Source organism: Pyxicephalus adspersus, chromosome 9 (assembly GCF_032062135.1).
Source record: "Pyxicephalus adspersus chromosome 9, UCB_Pads_2.0, whole genome shotgun sequence".
In the NCBI taxonomy this organism is placed as follows: Eukaryota; Metazoa; Chordata; class Amphibia; order Anura; family Pyxicephalidae; genus Pyxicephalus; species Pyxicephalus adspersus.
Window position 1 is genome coordinate 61666580 of NC_092866.1, and position 11202 is coordinate 61677781.

The 11202-nt window shown below is 39.2% G+C and overlaps 1 protein-coding gene across 4 annotated transcripts in view; it reads right to left on the reverse strand.

Annotated features, from left to right (window-relative positions):
- The window catches only part of IRAG1 (inositol 1,4,5-triphosphate receptor associated 1), a gene marked incomplete at its 3' end in the record, with an annotated part of 67832 nt that overhangs the window by 23296 nt on the left and 33334 nt on the right, over positions 1 to 11202 (reverse strand). For all 4 annotated transcript variants that reach the window (XM_072422263.1, XM_072422264.1, XM_072422265.1 and 1 more), the window contains 3 exon segments: positions 1991 to 2067; positions 4056 to 4150; positions 6760 to 6939. In XM_072422263.1, the coding sequence (XP_072278364.1) occupies positions 1991 to 2067; positions 4056 to 4150; positions 6760 to 6831 (244 nt within the window).

An 11202-nucleotide genomic window follows, 5' to 3' on the forward strand; every position in this document is an offset into this window, starting at 1 on the left:
GCACTCTCACCTACCAGAACATGCTTTGTTATCTTTCAGGAAGACCTATCATATTATCTTCTTTATATTGGAGGACATTTCCACCTAATAGCTTTATATCTTATGATTGGATGGATAATTTCCTGCAGGCTTGTAAAATGCTGCAAGGAAATAAACAACATAAGTGTAACACATTGATGATCTTGCATCCGCTGCAAATTGTTTAAACCAGCTCGGTGTCGTTTCATGATGTCTTCCACCCCTAACAGCCCACTATCCACCATCTTGGCTCATGTCCTGCTTTTCACTGTTCCATGAACAGGGAATCTCTGTTGTTAAAACTCAGAGACGTTTTGGAGACTGGAAAGTGTTCTTGTAAACAGTGTCGAGTGTTTTGCTTCTGTGGCCAAATACTTTCTCTGCTGCTGCTGGTATGTCCTGGCAGGGATTTGCATTTTTTTGGGTATTTACCATCAAAGTGGAAAAAAGCGTGCCAATGCTGCTGTCTAAATTGTGATGGACACATGTGTGTCTCGACCACCCAGGAAGTGCTTGGAGAATGATGATGGTATCGTAAATTGTCATTACATTAAAAAAGAGATGTTTTACTTATGGACATGCATTTGCAGACTGATGCACCTGAGCATCTATGTTTAAAGGACCCACTGCCCCTCCTGATTTCCTTGTAGTGCAAAATACATGGAAAATTGAGGTGTGAGAATGAGGTTGCCATATGTTGATTTCAATGGACGGATCTGGGAGCTCAGGTGCAGAGATCTTTCCATCAGAATCTCTGTTACCCTACTTCAGGCACTCCAACTGCTTCCTTCCCCTACATCGCCTTCTGGACATGTGTGGGTATGTGTGTGCAGGCATGCACTTTGCACATTGTTAAGCTTACCCACTGTCCACTTCCATGCATAGATAGGGTCCAGGACTGGGGAGGCCATATAAGCCTTTCCTGTCATGAGATTCTCAGCATGTGTTACTAACTTCCATTTTCTGACCACCTGTTTCCTGCCCTCACTTCCTCTCCTGATTACTATAACTCTTCTCTCCTGCCTGCCCTGATATTGACCTGCCTCTTTTCTTACATCCTGTCTGCCACTTGCCCTGATCTCGACCTACCCCTGGCTATACCTCCTGTCTGCTGCCTGCCCTGACCTCGACCTACCCCTGGCTATACCTCCTGTCTTCTGCCTGCCCTTGACTGGCACTGAATATACTACCTGTCTGCTGCCTGCCCTGATGTCAGCCTGCCCTTTACTATTTCTTATTTCTGCTTCCTGCCCTGACCTCGACCTGCCTCTAACTTCACCTCCTGTCTGTCACCTGCCCTGCCCTTACCTCGACCTACCTCTGACTATACCTCCTGCCTGCCACCTCCCTTGACCTTGACTTGCCCCTGACTATACCCTATGTCTGCTGCCTGCTCTGACCTTAACCTGCCCCTTAATATAACCCATCTGCTGCCTGCCCTGACCTCGACCTAACTGTTTTCTGTCTATAATCCCCATCAAAGCCACAGTTCCTATTCTTGGCAGGCTGGGAGCCATGACCTGGTGATGTCTACCACTATAGTAGTCTGTGTAGTATATGTGTAGTGTATGTGGTGATTGGGTATTCTCTCCAAAATAAACTATCACATACAAGGAAAGGTGAAAAAAAGTATTGTTCCTTGCACATAATTGGATGGTTGAAGTCAGCAGAGTTTCATCTCATTTACTACGCTAAGTGACCTATACCTTGCAAGGAGATAATTCACTTTGCTATGTAAACAGCCTAAAATTATTTACTAAATCAACCCGAATGCAGGAGTCAGATATTGGAGAATTGCTACATCAGACTGCTAATGCCTTTATAAATTAATGATTGTGCTTTTGATTGCTGTCCACTAAGGACCATAGAGCACCAGAGTTAAAAGAAGATAAAAAGGAATTAAACATTAGGGACCCATTTTAACATATATCTGGGAAAAGCCTAATCTTAAAATATGGCAGAAACTACTCACCAACAGAGATCAAGGAACTTGTAGAGGAGGAAGATGACCGGGACTGCCGGCTGGATCTGAAGGAAGGACTGTGCGGACTAAAGAGAACAAAAAGTATAGAGAAGATCCATCACTTTCCTTATGGTCTGCAGAACCTTTGTTTGAAAGAAGGTTTCTTTGTATGGAAAGTTTTGATCTTAGATTTTTATTGTTTTTTCTTTTACAGTTTGATATGTAATATGTGACAATTGGTCAGGTGTATTGATGGGTTTAATTTGAAAAGTACAAGGGGAGGTAACACAGAAACATGCAAGGAAATGATTTCATATAATATTTGATTACACAAGGACAGAAAGATATAAAAAATGCAGAAAAAGAATTATATATAATAAAAGAAACTTTAATGATCAGTTTTAATTCCAAGGAGTCCCATCCGTTCCAATCTGATGGCTTGGCAGATGATCACAAACACGTCCCATATAGCAAGTTGTACATATTAGATCTGGAGCTGTGCTTTAAAGTAGAACTAAAGTCCCACTTTGAACATTCAGGCAGGTGGGTATTGCAGACAGGGACAAGTGATGTCCCTTCTGCGATATTTGTTCCTGCCTGCCTGATCCCTACCTAGCATATCAAATCTTACTGAGCTGCACATGTGCTGGTTAGCATTGCCCGTCAAGGAAATCCAGCTTCCCTTACCCATGCCCGGAATGAATGAACTCCTGCACATCTGCATCATTCCCATACAATATCTTGTATCCCACCCATACAAGATGGCCAAAGATCATCTGCAGGAAGAAAAAGGAAGATGGCAGCGCCAACCCTGACACAAAACAAGGATAGGTGAGTATGGCGGGTTTAGTTCTGCTTTAAATCCAACAAAAAGAGACAATAGTCAATGTTTGACCAATGCTGACCAATAATCATTCCTAACCAGCTTATTACTATGTATTGATGCCAGGATGACAGATGGGACTCCTTGGAATGGCAACTAATTTCCACAGCTAAGATTTTTTTTATTACATCTAATTCTTTTGTTATTGCATTGTTATTGCTATCCGTCCATATATAATAAATATTAGACTTTTTTTGTTACTTGCAAGTCTTTGTGTTGTCTCTCTTTGCTCACTTTAAAATAAACCCACTAATATTCATATAAACATATATCATCATCACTGACATAACATTAGTTCTATAAAGGGCTGGAGGGATTCCTTCTGTCTTTGGTGAACATTTCAGAAGACAAAATAACGGTAAATAGCAGGATGATCAAGCTAATCCACATGGCGGGATTCCTGCACATGTGTATGCTATTAAAAGAATTGTGCGCAGTTAGGTGTGGCATCACTGACCTTCATCTAATGTTACTTCATGAAATGCTCCCAAGTTCTGGTGACATAAACTATACTGTTGAAATCCAATGAGATCAGTGAGCGTGCTATTCAGCAACACTTTTGTCATGCCTTCATCCTTGCGTTCCTGTCCTCCTACCCAGGGGTGCTTGAACTGGAGAAGCCCCGCCACCTCATCTCAGGTTCCCCAACTAATATAAGAAAGGATGGTCCATATAGAGAACTCTCTTACCAATTATTCACTGTAAGGTCAGTACAAAGCACAAGGGGGCGCTCTTTGCATCTGGAGGAAAAGAAGTTTAAGCTCCGGATAAGGAAGGGATTCTTCACTGTAAGGTCTGTGATATTGTGGAATCGGCTCCCTCAGGAAGTAGTTTTAGCAACTACTATAGATTGCTTTAAGAAAAAGCTGGATGATTTCTAGAAGCACAGAATATAACTGGGGATTAAAGCTTTAAAGTGAAGATACCAGTGACTGTTGATCTGGGTAACATCTGATTGCCTCATTGGATCAGGAAGGAATTTTTTCCCTTGTTAGAGCAAATTGTACCAGGGTTTTTTTGTTTTGCCTTCCTCTGGATCAGCTATGCCCATAGGGTAATATATCTGGGATTTGTTTATTTCCCTAGTGGTTGAACTTGATGGACTTTTCTTTTTTCAACCTAACCTATTATGTAAATATGTCAGTTAACCAATATTTTACAATGAGCAGATGATTAATTGTGATTACTTACCGGCTTCTTTCTAGGCAGTTTCCCTCAATCGAATCAGTGGGTTCAGGAAGAATTATAGCTGGGGGGATACAGGCTCTGCCCCCCATCTCCACCTCCTGGAAGAAATCATAATATGGAATAACTTTAGGCTTTAAAGCACTTGAGCTTTACCAACGTACCTCTCACGTCTTAAAGAGAAGCAAAATGTTGTATTGAAGACCACTTTAAAGCACCATTTAGCTACTAAATACATGAATTTAGGCACATTTAGCATTTTTGGGGTATTTTCTTATTTGAGCTTAATAAAGAATAATAGAAAGAAGTTCAAATAGCAACTAAATTTGAAAAAAAAAACATACATCATCAAGTGTTAAAACAATAAAATTAAAGTTGCTATTTTTAAAGCCTTCCTTTTCATTTTTTACGGATCTATGAATTTCCTTGAATAACAACAAAATAAATGAAATGAATTAGCAAAAATAACACAAGGAAATGGACGATTATTTAAGCAACCTCAAGGGGCCATACAGCTGCGGCAGTTGAATTGAGCAGGGTGGGGACGGATAGGAGTTTTATGGGGCGGAGGAAGTAAGCAATAAATGTGATTGGGATGGGGAAGAACTGTCCAAGGCCAAGGGGGCAAATGAAAAAAATGACAGGGATAGATCTAATATAAATAATGGTGGGGACATAGTTATGTCTCCGTGCTTTCCTCTAGGGCCCAATGATCGGCCATTAGGGCCAGAGCTCTCCATCATGGAAGAAGTCACTTTCCTGAGCATGGTGACAGGGTCTCTTTAGGAAAGGTTTAGGTGATTTATTAAAACTGTTCCCCTCTTAATAATAATACCATGCTGCTTTTCACCAGACCAAAGCTCCTTGTAACAAACGAGGTCTGTTTTATGCTCTATTAATAAAAATAACAATTCCTCCCTAATAACAATATTTTTGTAAGGTCTGTTGACCCCAAATCACTGTAAAAAAAAAAAAGAAATAACTGTGGGAAATACATGACAGTCCCTCTTTATGTTCTACCCCTTCACTCATAAAATAATGAAAATAAAAAAACTGGTGAATGTTTTTAACCTGAAGTGGAACTTTGTGCTGAAAATGGCAATGCATCCAAAAAGCAAATTTTATCATAAAAATGTGATCCATAGAAGGGAGGGAGCAATACTGAGAATAATGAAAAATGATGTATTCGGTTAAAAACTTTTCTTGTGAATGTAAATATAACTTTGAAAACATTTTATAAATATATGTTTAGTGATATATTATTAGATGGGTCCTCTAGATCTCCTGAGGAAGCGGATGAGTTTTCCGCAAAATGCGTAGGGAATATCAGACCAACTAGAGTGCCCATTTGTCTGGAATTATACACTGAATGGTGAAAAGGTTTTATGCTGATTTTTAGGATAAATAGAATAAATAGGATTACTTTATTTTTTTTAATTTTTTTATTTTTTATTTTTTTTAAACAAAATGTTTAAATATTGAACATATATGTATGATGCCATTTTGTTGCTGTCAAGAAAGTCACAATTTCTCTTTCTTTGTGTGTGTGTTATTGCATTTTATCAATGTGGAAGAATTTGTGTGTATAGATCTTGCTCAACATAACAGTAAATTAAACCCAGACAGTGATAATAGTTTTAGGAAATCATTGTGAAAGACACAAAAAATATTTTTAAGTTATATATATAGGACTACAGGTCCCAGCATGGTCTGTAGGAAGACTGATGTGTACCTGGGTGCCATAGAAAAGCCTCAGCATGTTTTTGGAATACCAAGTCTCTGTGTCATAAAAACTACAAACCCCATCATCCTTCCCTCAAACATTCCTTCTTAGGAATCTTTCAGGTCCATATGTTTTAATGGCAGTAACTGATTCCCACCAGGGAATGTTTGAGGGAATGTCAAATTCCTTGTTTTATAAATGAAGCTCTAGGTATCGTTATATACTGGATACATTTTACACAAGTAAAAAAGTATAAAAAGTATATGTTCTATGGACAGTTACATTCATTTGTAATACTTAGGATCAAAGTATTTTGTTACTTTGTCTATGGATTGCATAAAAAAAAGACATTGGGGTTGATTTACTAAAGAAGTTTAAGCTGTTCACTTAGCAAAGTGAAATATTACTCAACAAAGGAATTTGCAGTGAATGTAATGGAAAATACTTTCCAAAGCATATTAAATCATAAGCAAGAAAATGTAAAAAAACATGATCTTTGCTTTACCACAATTGGATGTCTAAAGTCAACACAAATAATAATTCACTTAGCATAAATCCCCACCAAAAAAACAAAAAACATGTTACTTTGTTATTTTAGGTAATGACCAATGTATCCCCAAACAGACCCATAGCAGAAAACTAAAAATAGTTTCGGTCACATTGGTGATCCTAACATTGGCAACAACTCACCAGCAACCGGTTCGCCTACTGATCCCCGGAGTCCCTCAGTAGCCAGGCAGAGCTATAGTGCCCTCTTGCTGGCGATGAAGGTACAACAGTGTCCAGGGCCAATGGGGAAATGAGTCCACAGCAGTCGCCACGGGACATGGGCCCAAGGGGCACACAGGTCCTGATACCAGTTTTGTGCCAGAGCATGGCTGATGTTGCACCCACAGTTTTGTGTTCATTAATTAAAGTTCACCTGTAAATTCTTATTTTTATCTGGGATATAAAGAGGCATATTTAATAAAATAAATGATCACTCACCCTCGCTGGTGCAGAGGTAGGTGGGTGCTGGCCATCTGCCCCCAGCTCTTGGTTTCCAGGGACGGTGGGCATCCTGAAGGGCAGACGGTGAGGTGGAAGGGCCCCGGTTCCAGGCTGAACTCTGACCCCGGCCAGCTAGATGAACATGAGAAGCGTTCCAGGACTCTCATCTGCTATGTGCTGCCAAAAGAAGCAGAGATAAAAATCCACCTTAATATCAGAATAATCTGTAATAACAAACAGCCCAGGACACAGATATTAAGAAGGAGAAGATTTTCTCTGTATTACATAAAATATAAAAAAGCCAAAAATGATGGAAGCAATTTTTTTTAATTCTGTTAAAACAGAATAATTACAAGTAAGGTGAATGCTACGAGACCACTGACGGTCCAAACACAGTTTTTCACCATCGGTCATAATTCCCAGGGTCAAGTCTCTGCTGAAATGATGGAGAATCACAATGCACCCATTACCCATTCACAAATGATGAGTTTATTGATTAACATATGATCAATCAGAAATCTAACCAAGAGCTCTGACGCTTATAAAACACATACATGGGATCTGGTTTGCCAACCAAAAGATATGTATTTCTGTCTATTCAGTTCTGATATTCGCACAGCTCAGCATGCTGATGGGTTCCTCTCTCTGTTATTCTTCTCTGTCCTATCCACCGGCTCCTTGCACTGCAGCATACCGAACTGGCTGCTTGTTCTTCTTCTCCTTCCACTTTTGTGTGCAGAAGATAGGAATAGGTCAGTGTTTTTGACCTTTTTAACATGGGGGAACCCTTAAAATAAATTTCAGGGGTCTCAGGGACCCCTTTACGATTACCATATACACAGCTCACAGCATGATGGTCAGTGGGAATGTCTCTTACATTGCTTGCCATTGGGAAGAATGTCACCCCTACAGATAGCCAAAAAGATCATTGGGGTCACTTATACTGACCTGAGAGGTACAAACTGCTCAAGGAACCCCCAGCAACCCCTGGAGGAACCCTGCAATAGACTGATACAAAGATAAATGCAGATACTTATATTGCTTGCTTAAAAAATACATTTAATTTTGTATTATTGAATACAGAGGAACCATAATGCATTCCCCTTATATCTGCTTGGAGTTCAGCTTTAAAAGACTCCCCATATGGAAATGTTTATCACCAGACAGAAAACAACAGAATTGCACCATCTGCAGAGGACAAATTCTATCCAGACACCCGGATATATAACGTGCGCTGTAAAGCCATTTATTCTGAATGCACATTGGTGCACAATGGCAAAGAAAAAAAAGGGTAGGCAAGTTTTTTGGTGCAATACTGTGCATTAGGAAACCCATGTTAATAAATAGGCAATACCCAGCAGCACAATGTATAAAGCATGGGACTGCAATATGACTAGCAGATGAGAACTAAGCCTATATCATGCCCTAGAATGAGATAGCCCCCCATACATATGAGAATGGGATGTAGAGTTGGCCATCCACAACAACACCGGGTCATGTCACAAATCTTCCATTGCAAAGAAAAACCAGTAACACGGATAAAAGATATCATCCTGGTGATAGCCTATCATCCATAATGCAAAATATTAGCAAACACGTTACTGCTGTTATGTGTCTCTTTAGCAATGCAAATGGAACGATGTTGTACATTTTGGAAATCTAAGAATATACAATATTGAAATATATTTGCCTCTTCTGGAAAGTCATTATCTTTGGCATCACATATCAGCCCACTGAATTGGTCGGTTCAACCGATTCCCTGTGTTTTATGGGTTAAGCAATGAGTTCACTACAAAGGCAACTCAATAAACCCTTAATGCAGCAGCCACACGTTTATTGTTTTTAGAAGTTGCTGCTTTCTTGTGAAGTTGGATGTTGGATTCAAAACTGGTTAAATTCTACAATGTGAAGGTAATTCCATATGATGGAGTAAAAGAAATCTGGTTAGGCAGCGCTCTAAGACATAAAAGGCTTTTGATGGCTACTGTGGGGAAGACAATAAAAGGACCAAGAAAAAAAAAAGAATTACCCTAAATAATAAGGAAGTCCAAACATAACACTGCAAGCCAACATGTTTCTGGGGCTATACGGTTCCGCTTCATCAGAGCATCAACTGCTGGTTTTGTTAAACTTTTAATGGACAGTAAAGGGTTAAATCAAATTTGGAATGATCAGGGTTCCTTAAACTAGCTGCTAAAACATGCTTTCCAAATGAAGGAACCAATTTATTCCAGAGATGATTATTTTCTTTACTCCTTGGACAACAATAAAATAATTAAATTTAACTCTCTTTTACCTTTGGAGCATTTATTCTCCTTACAACTTGACATTTACCAAAGGCACATAGAGGAGGTGTGCTGTGTTGTGTTAATGCCCTATTTATTGTACAGTGCTCAGTAATATGTTAGCACTTTATAAAGGTTATTATTATTATAAATAATAATAGTAATAATAATAATAATAATAATGTCTTAAAAAAATATATAGTGCTCAGAAATCCATGCACAGAAAAAGCGCTCACATAGACGGGCTTGTTCTTCTTTTTGACCTCCATTGTAATAAATGTCTTTGGATAGAGCAGCTCCCAATGAGGTGCATTAATATTGCAGGCAAAGCAAGTCATATCTAACTTTTTCCTGCATTTTGCATTATTATCTAAGTTTATGAGCAATGCTAAATTTGCATGCGCTTGACGACAAATCAATCTACACTACAAGTCCTAATAGTCCCAGCATTGCCAAAACCTCTGCCTTATATAGAAACATTTATGACTTGCATTCACTGAGAAGGAAGATTTATTTCTTGTCTGGTCAGCCTGAAAGATTTCCAGTCTGCTCTGTGAGAATGCAAATAATCATAATAATTATAATAATGATAACACTGAAATCCATTTATTCACATTTGTGGCCGCCGGGGACAGATGCAAGGTCTTATTTTGTTCCCACGATGGTTGATGGGCCGCATGGATAAGCTTTGTTTTTCTGTGTTGTGGTTTGTTATTGTAAACTCAGCTTAAATTAGAAGGATAATAAAGATTCCCCATGGGCTGTAAGGAGCAGGCAGATGGGGATAGCTGGACAGACCTTGTCCCAACATCCTGTCACACAAATTAGGGGAAAAGCATCAAACTAAACAGATTACACGCTCAGCAATGATCCTCACGTGGCTGAAAGTAATGACCAATATAGCAAACCATAGACGGTTATAGCTTGGTGAATATATTATATGCATAGCTACAATATATATCCAAATGTTTCTGGATGGCTCATCAAGTGACTGAGCTCAGCTGTTTCCAGGGAAAAGTATTGGTAATGCGTCAGCATACAAAGATGTCTTAGCCAATTGTGCATTTCCAAGCTCATGGAAAGTATAAGTGGCCTGCTAAATGGTCTCATTCCAGCCCTATGGATAACTTTGGGTTGTATCGGAATGCAATTTTTTTTCCAAGTTTTTCCAGCACCAGTGCCAGACCTCACATAATACTTCCTAGAAGAGTGGAAGCTGGAATAGCCAAAGGTGTAGGGACAGGAAACTTCAAATGAATGCCCATGGTTTTGGAATGGGGCACTCAACAAGCTAGGTGTAATAGTCAAGAGTCTATTTGGGCAAAAAGGAATTATGTTATTATGATCAGTAGCTAAAAGTGGACCTGGCACTGGGTCTGCTTGGTACCTAATGAATTCATTAATGTGAACCTGGCACTAGGTTTAATCAACATCTAATGGATGCCTTAAATTAAACCAGAACTGGGTCTGATTGGTACTTATTGGATGCCTTAAAGTGAACTTGGCACTGGGTCTGATTGGTACCCAACGAATTCCTGGTACCTATTGGATGCCTTAAAGTGAATATTACACTAGGGATGATTAGTACCTAATAAATGCTGAAAGTGAACCTGGCACTGGATCTGATTGGTACCTAATGGATGCTGAAAGTGAACCTGGCACTGGGTTTGATTGGTTCCTAATGAAATGCACAATGCTGTAACAGAAAAGCTGGTTTAGGTCCATGAAAATAGAGGTTGTTAGTACAATGTTTTTCTAGGTGCATATTTGTTTGAATTGAACTTTAAGATCGCCTTTAAACTTTTGCAGACTGTTGCAGTGTGTTTCTGCACACAAGGCTGGAGAAGATAGACTTTTATCAGTGAAGCTAGGTGATCCAGCAAACCTGTAACACATTTCTTAAAAGTAATTTGATATTTGTTAGCAAATGTTTTGTGCATTAACAAGTGTTAAATATCTGTATCCACAGTATAAGGGTACACCATAATTCCATCTGTATAGGTAAATTGGGACTACAGCCTGATGGTAATCCATCAAGTGATGAACCCCACAATTCCATCCAAGTCAAAGAATCGGGCTATCCTTTTTCCTGCTGTGATCAATCTAATGAAGACCCTACAATTATATCCATACAGAGGAATCAGGACCTCCTTCC